At 55.4% G+C, this 17,322-nt stretch overlaps 1 protein-coding gene across 1 annotated transcript; it reads left to right on the forward strand.

Moving 5' to 3' along the window:
* Positions 1-3,203: 3,203 nt before the first annotated feature.
* On the forward strand, positions 3,204-15,117 carry LOC100086109 (acyl-CoA wax alcohol acyltransferase 2-like). Its single transcript, XM_029078685.2, has 7 exons — positions 3,204-3,291; positions 6,759-6,869; positions 7,125-7,195; positions 8,955-9,159; positions 11,879-12,050; positions 12,626-12,825; positions 13,964-15,117. The coding sequence occupies exons 1-7, from the start codon at positions 3,204-3,206 to the stop codon at positions 14,116-14,118; spliced, it is 1,002 nt and encodes a 333-aa protein (XP_028934518.1). The 3' UTR covers positions 14,119-15,117.
* Positions 15,118-17,322: the final 2,205 nt, after the last annotated feature.

Raw genomic sequence — 17,322 nt, forward strand, 5'->3', positions numbered from 1 at the left:
TCCCTATCGGGAGGAACATACGTGTTAGTTGTCCGTGAAAAACACCCAGGTCCCACCCAGGAGGAATTCACCTCTGGTTTGTTGGCACGTGGAGGAATCTATTTATGCCTTACCCACCCAAGGTGAAGCGCCCAGCTTCCATCCCCACGAGCGTTCAGCGGGGCACTCACCCATCCCACGGTTCCTCACTTGGCAGAGCGGGCATCCCACGCCCTGGGCAGAGGTGACCCGCAGCACCTGCGGGTCTCGATCTGCTGCACGGAAAGTCAGAGGCCGCAAGTATTTATCACCTGTGCTCCTAGGCCATTCCAGCTTCCAGCCTCAGTTTATCCAATCTCCTCCCTCCCCACTCCACACCTAATTTGATTGGCACGGGGGCGAGAGGCACCGTCTTTATTTTTGGCCCGGGCCGTCAATCTAGCGGATTTGGTTGTGGGGGCGGTATCCCACCCACGCTTCTGGGTTCCGCCTCGCTGGCTCGGGCAGTCGCAAGATAGCATTTGACCGTGAGATGGTGGGTACGGCGGGTTCACCTTGGGACACTTCGGTCACTTCACTTCTGTGGGCCTCAGCTTCCTAATCTGTGAAATGGGGATTGAGAATAGGAGCCCCAAGTGGGACAAGAACTGTGTGCAACCTATCTCCGTCTAGACTGTAAGCTCGTTTGTGGGGAAGGAATGTGTCTTGTATTGTTATGCCGTACACTCTCCCAAGCGCTCAGTACAGTGATCTGTACAGAGTAAGCTCTCAGTAAGTACGATTGAATGAATGAATGGCAGGAAACAGGCAGACCAGCCCAGCACCCAGCAGTCCCTTGTCAACAGTGCCACCTTTTTGGTCCTGAAACACATACTCTGTGCTAAACGTGGGGGGCAATACAACAGAATCAGATCAGACCCGATCCCCGTCCCCCCGCTCCCAGTCAAGTGGGACAGCTTTCTCACAATCCCTTTACTCGATGCCTTCCCTGATGGAGACCTGGGGACCGAGCGACTTTCCAAGGAGACTATCCTGGCAGCGGCAAGCGCGGGGGTGAATTAGGGCGGGGAGAGACTGGAGGCCGGGAGACCGGCGGGGAGGCTGATGCAATGGTCTAAACGTGGCCAGACCAGAGTCTGAACTGGGGCAACAGCAGTTTGGGCGGAGGGGAAGGGATGGACCGAGAGACGTTGCGTAGGAAAGAACTGGCACCATGTGGCGGTCGATTGTGAGAATTGAAAAGTCAGAGAGGGGTCCAGGATGACAGACCCCCGAAGCCCGGGCCTGGGAATTAGACGTCATGGATTCTAATCCCAGCTCCACCACTTGTCAGCTGGGTGAACTTGAGCAAGTCACTTCACTTCTCTGGGCTTCAGTTACTTCATCTGTAAAATGGGGATTGAGACTGCGAGCCCCTCTTGGGACAGGGACTGGGTCCAACCCAATTTGCTTGTATCCACCTCAGTGCTTAGTACGCTCCCTGGTACATAGTAAGCGCTTAATAATGGCCACAATTATTATTTTTCGAAACCTTCCTAAAGTCACATCTCCTCTGAGGGACCTTGCCTGTCTAAGTCCTCATTTCCCCTACCCCCCTCCCTTCTGCACCAACTCTGCACTAGTCTGGGTGCCCCTTAAGCACTTTGATACTCATGCACTTGTCTGGGTGCCCCTTAAGCACCCCAGTGTCATAGCACTTATGCCTATATGCTTAGACTCTGTAATCGGTAATTTCTCCGAATGTCTGTCTCTCCCTGTAGATGGGAAGTTCCTTGTGGGCAAGGGCCGTGTCTACCAACTCTATTATATTGCACTTTCCTAAGTGCTTGGTACAGCGCTCTACAAACAGTAAGCGCTCAATAAGTACCCGTGACTGGTCAACAGGGAGGTTACAAGAGTGTTTAATGGACAGAGACGGGAAAGTTAGCAGGAGGTTAATTACGGGGGAGTTTCAGTAGTACTTCATTCAATAGTTCATTCAATAGTTTTTATTGAGCGCTTACTATGTGCAGAGCACTGTACTAAGCGCTTGGAATGTACAAATCGGTAACAGATATAGACCGTCCCTGCCCTTTGACGGGCTTACAGTCTGAACCCCAGGGTGGGGCCTGTGTCTGACCTGATTAAGTCATATCTCCCCAGTGCTTTCTACAGTGTTTGGCACAGAGTCAGCAATTAACACATACCCCAGTGACTATTATTATTATTATTATTATTATTATTATATCATCATCATCATCGTTATTCCATTTTAGAACTATTGGGTTTGGGGTGCTGGTGGGTTGTCCAGGAGGAGATCATAATAATATAATAATAATAATAGTAATGATTCTGGTATTTGTTAAGCACTTACTGTGTATCAGGCACTCTATTCAGCGCTAAGGTTGAAGCGAAGCGAATCGGGTTGGACACAGTCCCTGTCCTCTATGGGGCTCACGGTCCCTAGCCCCATTTCATGGATGAGAAAACAGAGGCACAGACAAGTGAAGTGACTTGCCCAAGGTCACACAGCGGACAAGTGACGGAGCTGGGATTAGAACCCACGACCTTCTGACTCCCAGGTCACTACGCCATGCTACTCCACCTCCAGATGCCCTGGAGGGGAGAAATGTTGTGAGATTGTAGGTCAGAGGAGGTCGAGGCTAGCAAGGTTGCTCTGGGACTCAGTCAGTCAATCAATGGTATTTATTGGGCACTTACTGTGTGTAGAGCAGTGTACTAAATACTCTGGAGGTGGTAGACACGTTCCCTGGGGATGCCATCCTTCCCCTCTCCCTTAAGCCAGATCCAGGAAACACCGGTCTCCCTGTTCCCACTACAGTCAGTTTAGTGCTCTGCATCCAGATGGTGATGCTCCCTACAATGCTCTGCACCTGAGTGGTGCTCAGTAAAGTGCTGTCCACACAGTAGTCACTGAGACGGGTCCTCAAGGCTGTAGGGCAGGGACGGTGTCCAGGTTTCTCCTGCTTCTCTGACCGGGGCCGGAGATGTCCCAACCCAGGCCTGCGTCACCTTATTGCTGCTGCAATGCCGAAATGGGTGAAAGGGTGTGGAGGGTGGGCGGGCGGGTGGGCGGGCGGTCAGGTGGAGAGGCTGGCAGAGATGCGGGCAGGGGGACGGAGGCGGGGCCCGGGCCCGAGGAGGGAAGCAACGTGAGAAAAGGCAGCGGCCCGGCCCAGTCCGGCCCGGCTTGCTGGGCTCCCGGGGTGGCCTGGATGGTCGGCATGGCAGGGGCCAGCGGGAAAACGGGCTTCCGGGTAGTCCTGGAGGTGTTGGCCATCTTCCAGTGGGCCCTCAGCGGCATCCTCATCGGTGAGCAGGGACCACGGGCGGCCCTGGGGGACTGTGCGGCTGGACCGGAGAACGATGATATAATTATTTGTGAGGGTGTGTGTGTTTGTGTATCATCTGCACATCTGGGCGTATCGATCTGTATGTGGGCATGTGTGGGGGGTGGGTTTTTGTGTGTGTGTGCGCGCACGTGTATGCATCTGACTGCAAAGCCGGGCATATTTATCCGTGTGTGTGTGTCCTCGTCCTTTCATGCATCTGGCTGCGCACCTGGGTGTATTTATCTGTGTGAGAGCTTGTGTGGATATTTATCTGTGCATCTGGGCATATTTGTCCATGTGTGCAGCTGCCGCCAAGTGTGTGTGACTTGAGTGTTTCTATGTGTGTAGTCACCTGTCATTTGGGCATATTAATCTGTCTGTGTGCATATATGCATATGTCTGTGTGAGTATCTCTCTCTGCACTTGGGTATATTTGTCTGTGTGTGTGTGTGTGTTTGAATTTCTGTCTATGCATTTGGCCATATTTATCCATGTGAGCATCTGTCTCTATGAGGGTATATGAGTGTGACTGTTTCTCTATGTACAAACATGCATCCATGTATTTGTGAGTACCTGTATGAAAATACATAAATGTGTGTGTGTGTACCTGTTTGTATGGATCGGAGACAACTTGACAACATAAGACAAGGCCTATTTGAATACACATGTGTAGAGTAGATGCATCGGTGTCCCGGGCTCTGTAGAGCCCCCTGAGCTTTAACTGCACCTGAGTAGATGCATCTGCGTGTGGACCTGTATGTGCTCTGTCTACGCGTGCAGATGTGTGCCTCTCTATGTACATGAGCACTACTTATGTATACCTATACATGTCTACCTATGCACATGTGTTTGTGGGTTTATGTATGTGCTTTGTGTAAATATGTGTGCCTGTATACGTCCGTGTGAACGTGTATATGGACTTGTGGATCTCTGAGCAACTGTCATCGTCACCATCATCACCTGTATTTATTGAGCTCCTTCAGTGGACAGAGGGCCACCACACTGAGCGGGTCTGCGTGTGCGGAGCTGAGCTGGACACGGACTGTGGGTGTGAAAACTGCTGCACAAGGGGCAGGCCCTAGCTACCAAACACACACACACACACACACACGATACTGCAGGGGTGAAGCTGTGACCTCCTGTAGGATGTTGGGAAGGGTCTGACCTTGTTGCCATAGCGACTGTCGGTGGGGGCAATGGTGGGGGGCGAAGAAAGGAAGCGTTGGCAGGGGTGGGCCGAGAACGGGAGGTTCTTGGGAGCGAGGGGGGATACAGGCCGGGAAGAATCCGGGAAGGGTTGAGAATGGGGAGTCCATGGTCGGCCCCTCCAGGCTCTGTTGAGTCCCCTGAGCTTTAACCGAGTTCATCATTTGCATCGTGGCGGGATCTCGCACGTGTTCTGGTTTTTCTCTGTTACTGATCCTTGTTGCTGTTCTGGTCTGTCTTCCCGTGCTGAGGTTTTGAGGCCCCCGGGGTCCGCCGGTGATGGCGTTGTGGTGGTTGTATCTCTGGGGCCCTGGACTCTTTGGAACTTCTGATAAAAGGGGGTGAGCGGCCCTGCTCTCGGAGAGCGGACTCTCACGGGGGCCCGCACCTCATTCAGCCCGCCTTCAGCCCCTCAGCGTTTACAGACATATCCGAAATTTATTAATTTACATGATATCTGCCTCCCCGTCTAGACTGTAAGCTCCGTAAGGGCAGAAGACCTGTCTACCTACAGAGTTACACTTTAATAGTAATAATAATAATGTTGGTATTTGTTACGTACTTACTATGTGCAGAGCACTGTTCTAAGCGCTGGGGTAGATACAGGGTAATCGGGTTGTCTCACGTGAGGCTCACAGTCTTAATCCCCATTTTACAGATGAGGTAACTGAGGCCCAGAGGAAGTGAAGTGACTTGCCCACAGTCACACTGCTGACAAGTGTCAGATCCGGGATTCGAACCCATGACCTCTGACTCCCAAGCCCGGGCTCTTTCCACTGAGCCACGCTGCTTCCCGCTTTACTCTCCCAAGCGCTCAATTCAGTGTTCTGCACGCAGTGAGCGCTCATTAAATTTGATTGATTGAACGAAGGAATGAATGAATAGGCTGGCACACATTTCTGTCTGCCCTCTGTTTGCTCCAAGAAGGCGCCTTTGAAGGTGAGATCTGCTCTGGGGGAGCTGTCTTCAATTCAGAGAAGAAAGAGGCCAAAATGTCCAGTCCCCCCCCCCCAGGGAATGAGGGTATTTTGGGGAGAGTCCGGAGGTGTCCGGGTGTGTCTGTGATAGGGTATATCAGCACTAAGGAAGAGTAGCGTGGCGTAGTGCATAGAACTCGGATCTTCCAGTCAAAAGGTCACGAGTTCTATTTCCGACTCCCCCACTTGTCTGCCGTATGACCTTGGGGAAGTCACTTAAGTCCTCTGCGCCTCAGTTAACCCCCCTGAAAAGTGGGGATTGAGACTGTAAACCCCACGTGGGACAGGGATTGTGTCCAACCCAGTTTGCTTGTATCCACCCCAGCCCAGGGCTTAGTTCAGTGCCTGGCATGTAGTAGGCACTTAACAAATACCATAATTATTATGATTATTACAATACAACAACAAACAGACACGTCCCTGCCCATAGCAGAGCTTACAGACTAGCAGGGGAGATGGATACAAATATAAATAAGTAAAATATGGATATGTAAAATTGTGATATTGTTAAGTGCTTAGTAGTTGCCAAGTGCTGGGGTAGATAGATGCATGCAATCAGACCAGACCCAGTCCTTGTTCCACATTATTAATAATAATAATGATTAATAATGATGGCATTTAAGTGCTTACTATAATAATAATAATAATGTTGGTATGTGTTAAGCACTTACTATGTGCAAAGCACTGTTCTAAGCGCTGAAGGAGATACAGGGTGATCAGGTTGTCCCACGTGGGGCTCACAGTCTTCATCCCCATTTTACAGATGAGGGAACTGAGGGCCAGAGAAGTGAAGTGACTTGCCTCAAGTCACACAGCTGACATGTGGCAGAGCTGGGATTCAAACCCATGACCTCTGGCTCCCAAGTCCGGGCTCTTTCCACTGAGCCACGCCGCTTCTATGTGCCAAGCACTGTTCTAAAGGGTGGGGTAAATGCAAGATAATCAGACTGTCCCACGCAGGGGTCACAGTCTCAAGCCCCATTTTCCAGACGAGGTCACTGAGGTCCAGAGAAGTGAAGTGACGTGCCTAAGGTGACACAGCAGAGAAGTGGCGAAACCAGGATTAGAACCCACGACCTCTGACTCCCAAGCCCGTGGTCTTGCCACTAGGCCATACGGCTCCTCCTATTATTATTATTACATTATTACCGAGAGAGAAAGAGAGTGCGTGTGTCTGTGTTTGTGTGCACACATCCCCCCATTTGGCTCTGACTGGAGTAGGGGGAGCCTGCGGAAATAAGACCGACCCTCTGTTGTACTCCAGTGGTCACCCTGGGCCTCTCCAGCCTCTACCTGGTCCTCTTCACCTCCTCCTGGCAGCTGCTCTTCTTCCTGCTGGGCTGGCTTCTGTACGACTGGAAGACCCCTCGGAGAGGTGGGGCGGCGGGCCCGAGCCGGGGGGCCGGTGCCGGGGCTGGCCGGGGTCAGGGGGTCCTGGCCCGGGGTCCGAGGCCGGGCAGGGCCGCAGGGTGTGTGGAAGGGGAGGTGGCAGGGCAGGCCGTTCCGGACTGAGGCCCTAGAGCCCCTCTGGGGTCCCGGCCTCCGCGGGCTCCCGGCCGGGGGCACAGAGGGCGGGGCGCCCCAGCACCCCGTGACCCCGACCCCAGCTCTTCCTCCCGCGTGTCCCCAGGAGGCCGCACCGTCCCCTGGGTGCGACGCTGGTGCCTGTGGAGGCGGTACTGCGAATACTTTCCGCTCAAGGTGAGCACCCTCACCCCACCCACGCCCAGCCCCCCGCTCCCAACCCTGGCACGCGGGGAGTCCGGGTGTACACGGGGGTGGAGGGGTGGAGAGATGGCAGGTATGTGCCGTGGGAGCCCCTGCGTCCTTTTGCATGGTGCGGACACACGCGTAGGTATGGGGTAGGGATGAAATGATAACAGTCGTAATTTCATTCATTCATTCGATCATATTTATTGAGCGCTTCCCGTGTGTGGAGAACTCTACTACGTGCTTGGGCGAGGACAACCTGTACTGTGTCCAGTATGATTTGTTTGTATCCACCCCAGTGCTTAGTACAGTGCTTGGCACCTAGTATGCGCTTAACAAATAACATAATTATTATTATTATACCACAATGAACATTCCCTGCCCAGAGTGAGTTTACAGATTAGTGAGGGAGGTTAATATAGTGTGGCTCAGTGGAAAGAGCCTAGGCTTGGGAGTCAGAGGTCATAGGTTCGAATCCCCGCCCTGCCACTTGGCAGCTGTGTGATGTGGGCAAGTCACTTAACCTTTCTGTGCCTCAGTTACCCCATCTGTAAAATAGGGATTAACTGGGAGTCTCACACAGGACAACCTGATTACCCTGTATCTACCCCAGAGCTTAGAGCAGTGCTCTGCACATAGTAAGCACTTAAAAAATACCAACATTATTATTATTATATAAATAAATTACAGCTGTGTACAATTGTAATATTTGTGAAGTGCTTACTGGATACCAACTGCTGGGGTGGATGCAGTGGAATCAGATGAGACACAGTCCTTGTTCCACAGGGGACTCGCAGCCTAAGGGGGTCAAGAACAGATATTCCATCTCCCATTTTTCAGATGAGGTGACTGAGGCACAGAGGAGTGAAGTGACTTGCAAAAGGTCACACAGCAGGCAAGTGGCAGAGCCAAGATTAGAATTCAGGGTCTCTGACACCCAGGCCCGGGCTGTTTCCGCTAAGTCACGCTGCTTCCCTTGTGAAACTCATACAGAGAAATCAGTGTGTATATGGACATTTAATAATAATAAGGATGGTATTTGTTAAGTGCGTACTATGTGCCGAGCGCTATATCTGTAATAGATTTATTTATATTAATAATCGGCTTCTCCTTCTAGACTGTAAACTCCTTGTGGGCAGGGATCTACCAACTCTGTTATATAATAATAATAATAATAATGTTGGTATTTGTTAAGCGCTTACTATGGGCCGAGCACTGTTCTAAGTACTGGGGTAGACACAGGGGAATCAGGTCGTCCCACGTGGGGCTCACAGTCTTAATCCCCATTTTACGGATGAGGTATCTGAGGCACCGAGAAGTTAAGTGACTTGCCCAAAGTCACTCAGCTGACGAGTGGCGGAGCCGGGATTCGAACCCATGACCTCTGACTCCAAAGCCCGTGCCCTTTCCACTGAGCCACGCTGCTTCTCTATACCTTCCCAAGCACTTAGTACAGTGTTCTGCACACAGTAAGGACTCAGTGAATAGAAATGACGACTGGAATGTAGGAGGCCTTAGTGTGCATACACACCCAAACGTCTGGTGTGTAACTTGAGGTGTGCGTCTGTGGTTCGTAATACACACGTGTTTTGTGCCCAGGAGTCGGTCATTGCAGTGTATAACACACACACGGAGCTTTGCAAAAGTGCCAGGGGGCACACCCCAGTTGGGAGCGGGTGGAGATGCCCGCGGCACCCCCGTCCCCCACCTCCGCTCCTTCCTCTTCCTCCCCCGCTCTTGTCCTCGGCAGATGGTGAAGACCCATGACCTTCCCCCGGACCGGAACTACCTCTTGATCTCACACCCGCACGGGTTAATGGCCCACAGCGCTTTCGGCCTCTTCGGCACCGAGGGCGGCGACTTCTCCCGGACCTTCCCCGGCCTCAAGCCCCGGCTGCTCACACTCAACATCTTCTTCTGGATCCCGGTGCTGAGAGATTATCTCATGTCTGTGGGTGAGGGGGCCACCGGGCCCACCGGGGACCGACCTGGTCGGCCTCGTCCATTCTCGATACCCGGCGGGGACCCAGTGCGCGGGATGAGACAAGGTGGGGAGTGTCTGGGGCATCCCTGGCAGGAAAAGGATGCCGGTGGTCAGGGTGGGCCACGAGCGACACTAACTGGAACACGGTCTACAGATCCCAGAAGGGGGTTGGGCCAACCCATGGGAGGAGAGGTCAGCGCTGGACCGCTGGAGGGAAAGTTAGAGGTGCAGAGGGGAGAGTCGGGGTTGCCCCTAAAGGAATATGGGGAACCCAGAAAGGAACCGGCAGAAAGCAAGGGGAGGGGCTGTTGTTGAGGGGAGACATGATGGACTTGGGAGAAGAGTAGGTTGAGAGGCCACTCAGAGAGGGTCTCCATCTCCGTGAGGACAAGGTGGACTGAGACACAGGAGGAGGGAGCACGATCAGACTCAATCGTTCAATCACCTTTATTCACTAAGAACAGAACACTGTACTGAGCACGTAGGGGAGCCCAGTAGGTTTAAAAGACCCAATGCCTGCCCTCAAGGAACTTCCAGTCTAGTGGGACAGACAGACACTGCAATAAACTAGTGAGGAGGAAGCAATACTAATAGCAATGGTGGTATTTGTCAAGTGCTTACTTTGTGCCAGGCACTGTACTAAGCACCGGGGGTGGATACAAGCAAACTCAGTCCGTCACGGTCCCTGTTCCACAGGGCTCACAGTCTTAATTCCCATTTTACAGATGACGTAACAGAGGCACACAGGAAGTCGAGTGACTTGCCCAAGGTCACGCAGCAGACAAGTGGTGCAGCTGGGATTAGAACCCAGGTCTTTCTGACTCCCAGGTCCATGCTCTAATAATAATAATGGTGGTATTTGTTAAGCACTTACTACGTGCAGAGCACTGTTCTGAGCGCTGGGGGGATACAAGGTGATCAGGTTGTCCCACGTGGGGCTCGCAGTCTTCATCCCCATTTTACAGATGAGGTAACTGAGGCACAGAGAAGTGAAGTGATTTGCCCAAAGTCACACAGCTGGCAAGCAGCGGAGCTGGGATTAGAACCATGACCTCTGTCTCCCAAGCCCAAACTCTTTCCACTGAGCCACGCTGCTTCCTGAGTAGAGTAAAAAGAGATGTGCACTGCACTCTCCCAAGTGCTTAGCACGATATCCTGCACACAGTGAGCACTCGATAAATTCCGATGATTGATAAGTGCTCTGAAAAGGGGTGGGGGGTGGCTGAGGCAGAAGTAGGAGGGAAATAGGAAAGGGAGTTGAGGGATTCAGGGCGGGTTGCAGAAGGGCTGTGAAGATGGGGAAAGAGGTGGTCTGCCGGATGAAAAAGGGGAGGGAGTCCCGGGCAGAAGGAAGGACATAGCCAGAAGTCAAGAGAAAAAAGCACGATGAGTAGATGGCTCGAATACCATTATTATTAATATTATTACAGAAAAGAATGAAGTGTGGGAGCCGGGGTTTGGCAGGAGATGAGGGTGGAAAAAAGGATGAATAATGGTGAAAGAGCTGATGGAGTGCTTTAAAGTGGATGGTGAAGAGTTTCCCTTTGCTGCAGAGAGGAAGGGAAAACCTTGGGGGAAAGTTTTGAGATGTGGAAAGATGGGCACGGAACAGTATTTTAGGAAAACGATCCAGACGGCAGAGTGAAGTAGGGACTGGAGCAGGGAGAGACTGGAGGCAGGGAGATCTGGGGAGAGACTGATGCGGTAGAAAATCGATCGATCGATTGAGCAGGTGGGATTCCAGATGAGAAGTAGCAGGGCACGGGGAAAGTTTAAACTGCTTTTTGGCTGGCCACGAGGGGACGTATTGGCCCAGAAGGGCGAAAGGGGAATGGAGAAAGGGGAAAGCGAGGTATAATCATTCATTCATTCTTTCCTTCAATCATATGTATTGAGTGCTTACTTGAGTGCTGTGTGCAGAACACTGTACTAAGCCCTTGGAAAATACAATTCAGCAACGAATAGAGACAATCCCTTCACACAGCAGGCTCACGGTCTAGAAGGAGGAGAGACAGACATCAAGACAAGTAAACAGGCATCGGTAGCGTCGATATAAATAAATAGAATTATAGGTAGATACACGTCATTAATATAAATGAATAGAATTGTAAATATGTCCATATATACACAAGTGCTGTGGGGCGGAGAGGGGGGTAGAGCAGAGGGAGGGAGTCGGGGCGATGGGGAGGGGGAGGTAGGAAAAGGGGGGCTTAGTCTGGGAAGGTCTCCCGGAGGAGGTGAGCCATCAGTAGGGCTTCGAAGGGGCAAAGTGTGATCGTTCGGAGGATTTGAGGAGGGAAGGCATCCCGGGCCGGAGGCGGGACGTGGGCCAGGGGTCGACGGGGGGACAGGCGAGACCGAGGCCCAGTGAGAAGGTTAGTGGCCCCGGAGGAGCAGAGCGTGAGGGTTGGGACGGAGGAGAGAAGGGAGGTGAGGTGGGAGGGGGCAAGGGGATGGGGAGTTCTGAAGTCGATGGTGAGGAGGTTTCGCTCGATGAGGGGTCTTTCCTTGATAGAAAATTGATGGGGGAAGGAGGGAAGGGAGGGGAAGAGAAGGGAGCAGGGAAGAGAGAAGAAGGGAGAGGAAAGGGAGAAAAGGAGGGGGAAGGGAAAAGAGGGTGAGGAGGGGAAAGGAAAGGGAGGAAGGAGGTGTCGGGGGCGGGATGGCCATGGCCCCTGTCTCCCCCGCAGGCATCTGCTCCGTCTGCGAGGACTCCATCGACTACCTGCTGAGCCGAGGGAAGGGGACGATGGTGGTGGTGGTGGTGGGCGGCCTGGCCGAGTGTCACTACAGTTTGCCCGGATGTAGCACCCTCGTGCTCCGCAACCGTAGGGGCTTCGTGCGCAAGGCGCTGCAGCACGGGTAGGACGCCCCCCATCCCGGGCCCCGACCCCGGCCCCAGGCATGGAGAATTCTCCCCGGCCCTCGCTCCTTCATCTCTCATCTCCTCTCCCCACCCGCACGGGGGGCACAGACTGTCCTCGGGCCCCCCCGCCGGGCACAGACCTTTCGCATGCTCCCTAAAGGGGCACAGGCCTCCCCCAACCTCCCCACTCCTCGCGGGGGGTTCAGACGGTTCCCCAGACCCCCCACAGGGGGCACAGACCTCCCCCCTACATCCGCTCCCCACAGGGGGTACGGACAGTCCCCGTACCTTCCAAAGGGGGCACGGACTGTCCTCCTGCCCCCCCCCCCAAGCTCCCCACCCGGCACAGACCTTCTGCATCCCCCCCCCCCAAAGGGGGCACGGTCCTCCCCCGACCTCCCCGCTCCTCTCGGGGGTACGGACAGCCCCCAGACCCCCCACGCGGGCACAGACCTTCCGCATCCCCCCAAAGGGGGCACAGTCCTCCCCCAATCTCCCCGCCCCCGCCCAGAGCGCCCCCCCGCCCCCTCCCTCCCCGCGGGTCCCCGCAGCCTCCGGGTGGCCCTTGCAGGGTGGCCCTGGTGCCCTGCTACTCGTTCGGGGAGAACGATCTGTACGGTCAGCGCTGCCTGCGGGCCGGCAGCTGGGAGCGCCGCCTCCAGGACCGGCTCCGCGCCCTGGGCCACGTCTACCCCTGCGCCTTCTACGGCAGCGGGCTCAGCCCCGGCTCCCGCGGCCTCCTGCCCTTCCACAGGACCGTCACCGCCGTAGGTCAGACTGCCCCTCACCCCCACACCGCCCCGCCCTCTCCCCTCCTTTCTTCCCCTCTCCCTTCCCGTCTCCCTCTCTCCCTTCCACTCTCCTCCCCTCTCCTTCTTTCCTCTCCTCTCCCCTCCTCTCCCCTCTCCTCCTCGCCCTCTCCCCTCCTTTCTTCTCCTCTCCCTTCCACTCTCCTCTCCCTCCTTCTTTCCTCTCCTCTCCCCTCCTCCCACCTCTCCTTCCTCGCCCTCTCCCCTCCTTTCTTCCCCTCTCCCTTCCCGTCTCCCTCTCTCCCTTCCACTCTCCACCCCTCTCCTTCTTTCCTCTCCTCTCCCCTCCTCTCCCCTCTCCTCCTCGCCCTCTCCCCTCCTTTCTTCTCCTCTCCCTTCCACCCTCCTCTCCCCTCTCCTCCTCGCCCTCTCCCCTCCTTTCTTCTCCTCTCCCTTCCACCCTCCTCTCCCCTCTCCTCCTCGCCCTCTCCCCTCCTTTCTTCTCCTCTCCCTTCCACTCTCCTCTCCCTCCTTCTTTCCTCTCCTCTCCATTCTCCTCTCCGTCTCTCCCTTCCACTCTCCTCCCCTCTCCTTCTTCCCTCTCCTCTCCCCTCCTCTCACCCCTCCTTCCTCGTCCTCTCCCCTCCTTTCTTCTCCTCTCCCTTCCCTCCCCTCCTTTCCCTTCTCTCCTCCTCTGCTTTCCACTCTCCTCTCCCCTCCCTCTCCTCCTCTCCTTCGTCCTCTCCTCCTCTCCCTTCCTCTCTCCTCCTCTCCCTTCCTCTCTCCTTCTTTCTTCTCATCTCCCCTCTCCCTCCCCTCTCCCCATCTATCTCCCTTTCCCCTCCTCCCCCCTCTTCTCCCCTTCCCTTCCCTCCTCTCTCCCTCTCCCCCTCCTACCGCCCATGGAGTACGGGGGCGGGGGAGGGAAAGGCCATGGGGATAGTAATTGATAATTATGGTATCTGGTGAGTGCTTACTCTGTGCCAAGCACTGTCCGGGGAGGGACCTGTGTGTGTGGCTGGGGGGCGGTCCTTAGGGTGGGGGGTGGAAGGGGTGTGGATGACTTTCTCTCTCCTCCTCCTCCTCCTCCTCCTCCTGCTCCTCCCGCCTCCCTCCCTCCTTCCGTCCGTCCGTCCGTCCGTCCGTCCCTTGTCCTCCAGTCGGGGCTCCGCTGCCGCTCCCCAGGATCCAGGCCCCCAGCGAGGAGACGGTGGCCCATTACCACGGCCTCTACGTGGCCGCCCTTCGCAGGCTCTTCGACCAGCACAAGGCGGACTACGGACTGCCGGACACCCAGGAGCTGACCGTGGTCTGAGGGCTCCAGCTCGCCCCGGCTGGGACCGCCCCCGAGGCCAGGGGGACGCGGCCGAGCAAGCGGCCCCCTCCCCCCCCTCCGCTCCTCCCCCCGCCTCTTCCACTCAGGGGGGTCCCGAGCCCCGGGGGGCTGGGGGAAGGGGGCGGCGGCTCCTGCAAGGAGGAGGAGCTCCCCATCCTTGGACCCACAAGCCTTGGAAGCAGCGAAGAGCTGTCCGGGCCGCGGGTCCTGGTCGGTCTGCTCGGCCCGACCTCTGTCCGTCTGTCTGCCCGCTGGCAGGGCTAGGTCCCAGGGGCGGTGGGCCAGCTCCAGGGGCTGTGGGCTAGCTCCAGGGGCTGTGGGCTAGCTCCCAGGGGCGGTGGGTTAGCTCCCGGAGCTGTGGGCTAGCTCCCGGGGCTGTGGGCTACTCCAGGGACGGTGGACCAGCTCCAGGGGCTGTGGGCTAGCTCCAGGGGCTGTGGGCTAGCTCCCAGAGGCGGTGGGCTAGCTCCCAGGGGCGGTGGGCTAGCTCCCGGAGCTGTGGGCTAACTCCCGGGGCTGTGGGCTACTCCCGGGGCGATGGGCTAGCTCCCGGAGCTGTGGGCTCCTCCAGGAGCGATGAGCTAGCTCCCGGAGCTGTGGGCTAGCTCCAGGGGCGGTGGGCTAGCTCCCCGAGGAGGTGGGCTAGCCCCAGGGGCGGTGGGCAGGCCTCGAGGGCGAAGCCATCGTGTTCACCTCTTCTCCCCCAAGGGGATCGCGGTGCGGGGGTGAGAAGGGGACCAGAGACAAGGAATTTAAGCAGTCACCCACCAGTCGCCCACCTTAGCCTAAAGCAGGAGCCAGGGGAGGGGGACGGGGAGAGGATGTGGCGAGGTAACGGTCTGTGGGCTCCTCTAGGAGAGGAGCTAAATGATAGCAATCCTGGTGTTCGTTAAGCACTTACCACGTGCTAAACCCTGTGCTGAGAGCTGAGTCTCCCCCTCCTAGACTGTGAGCTCGTTGTGGACAGGGACTGTCTTTATTGCAGTATTGTACTTTCCCAAGCGCTTAGTCCAGTGCTCTGCACACAGTAAGCGCTCAATAAATGCAATTGAATGAATGGACGAGTAATTACGATCAGACCCGCACAGTCCCTGTCCCACACGGAGCTCACAGTCTAAGGTGGGAGAACAAGCGATGAAACCCCCATTTTACAGATAAGGAAACTGAAGCCCAGAGACGTGAAGTGACTTGCCGGGGTCCCACAGCAGGCAGACGGTGGATCAAGATTAGACCCCAGGTCCCCTGACTCCCAGGCCTGGGCTAGGCCGCCGTTGCTGCTCAGTTTGTCGTCTAACGGGAGAGACAGGCGGACCCCGATTTCACACATAAAGCCCAAAATGAAAAAAATAAATAAAATAAATATATCCTCCTGAACGTATCCTTCCTAACGCCTGTGGGGTTGATGGACTGATATGTCCAGGAATGATGGAGACTAGTCAGGAGAGATCCGGGAGAAGAGGAGAGTTTTGAGGTTGTGGAGGAGGGGAGGGATGTGGTCTAGCAGATTGGAGGAGGGAGGGAGGGTCTACTATCCCCCGGCAAAACACCCTTGGGGTGCAGGATCTGGGGTGAGTTTTGGGGGGGGGTTGTCTTTGTCGTAAATCTATGCTCTGTCCCGTGACTCTTTCCCCACTCCCGCACTCTGATTTCCCTTCCCTCCCTCATTTCTAGGATAGAGCCCGGCCCTGGGAGGGGAGTCAGAGGACCTGGGTTCTAATCCCAGCTCCTCCACATACCTGCTATGTGACCTAGGACAAATCACTTCACTTTTCTGCCTCCAGTTCACTCATCTGGAAAATGGGGATTAAGACTCTGAGCCCCATGTGGGACAACCTGACTACCTTGTATCTACCCCAGTGCTTAGAACAGTGCTTGCCATATAGTAAGTGCTTAACAAAGACCATAATTATTACTATTATTATTCTCCGTGCCTCAGTTACCTCATCTGGAAAATGAGGATTAAGACTGTGAGCCCAATGTGGACCGGGGACTACATCCAACCCGATTAGCTTGTATCTACCCCAGCGTTTAGTACAGTGCCCGGCATATAGTAAATGCTTACAATATGCCATAAAAACAAAGAAACAAACAACCAGAGGGGCCAGGCGGAGACGCCGGTTGAAAAGCAAGTACAGAAGAAGGTCTCACTGAAGCATCCTCCAGAGCAGGCGGGGTCCCAAAGGGCCAGGCCTGTGCGGGAGAAGCAGCTCAGGGCTCAGGAATCAGGCCATGCAATCTTGGGGGTGGGGGGAAGGAGGAGCCAGGTGGGGAAGGGTCAAGCAGGGGGCTGCCCCCCACCCCCGCCGAACCCTCTGTTGAGCTCCTAACCAACGCCTACACCCGCTGTAGCTTGAGGGGGTCCCTCTGCTCCCAGCCAGGGTGTTGCGGGTGTAGGGGGCACCCACCCTGGCCCCAGACTCCCCTCCTTTCCCCCGCGCCCCGATACTCGGTCTCACCCAGACCTCTTCCTCCCCTTCCCTCCCATCGCCCCTCTTTTCTCCTGCCGGAGACCTGGAGGGAGAGATGGTCAAAGCTAGCTCCCTGTGCGGATTTCAATTTCAATTATCCAGGCCCTCCCTCGGTCCGTGACCGTGGATTATGGAGAGAGGGCTTCTGCCCTTTTTATTTCTCAGTCGGGGGCAACCGGGGGCAAGCAGGGGGGAGGGGGCAGCCAGGGGGCCTGTCATCTCCTGGGCTTTTGTCTCCGGCCAGAAAGGGCCCATTGACTCCATCCTTCTGCTCCAGTGACAGTCAATCGGGCGAGAGGGAACGGGTCAAGAGAGGAGGGAACCACCCCCTCCCCTCACTTCTCCCAGCCCCCTCCCGGACCCAATGGGGGAGGGGAAGACAGCATTCATTTATTCATTCAATCAATCCTATTTATTGAGTGCATTCTATGTGCAGAGCACCGTAGTCAGCGTTTGGGAAGGTACAATACGACAGTAAACAATGACATTTCCTGCCTACAACGAGCTTACGGTCCTGGGGGTGGACGGGGAGACAGAGATCAGTACAAATAAATCAGATGACAGATATGGACGGAAGTGCTGTGGGGCTGGGAAGGCGGGGAAGAGCAAAGGGAGAAAGTCAGGGCGACACAGAAGGGGCAGAAGCTTCCAGCCCCCACCTATTCTCCAAGCAGCATGGCTAAGTGGAAAGAGCCTGGTCTTGGGAGTCAGAGGT

The sequence above is a fragment of the Ornithorhynchus anatinus genome, chromosome 14 (assembly GCF_004115215.2).
Source record: "Ornithorhynchus anatinus isolate Pmale09 chromosome 14, mOrnAna1.pri.v4, whole genome shotgun sequence".
In the NCBI taxonomy this organism is placed as follows: domain Eukaryota; kingdom Metazoa; phylum Chordata; class Mammalia; order Monotremata; family Ornithorhynchidae; genus Ornithorhynchus; species Ornithorhynchus anatinus.

Bases quoted from the DNA above. Each gene is read 5' to 3' on its own strand.
- LOC100086109 (XM_029078685.2), top strand. From the start codon at position 3,204: ATGGCAGGGGCCAGCGGGAAAACGGGCTTCCGGGTAGTCCTGGAGGTG. The intron at 3,292-6,758 runs GTGAGCAGGGAC...GTTGTACTCCAG, and splicing joins CCTCAGCGGCATCCTCATCG to TGGTCACCCTGGGCCTCTCC. The intron at 6,870-7,124 runs GTGGGGCGGCGG...GCGTGTCCCCAG, and splicing joins CTGGAAGACCCCTCGGAGAG to GAGGCCGCACCGTCCCCTGG.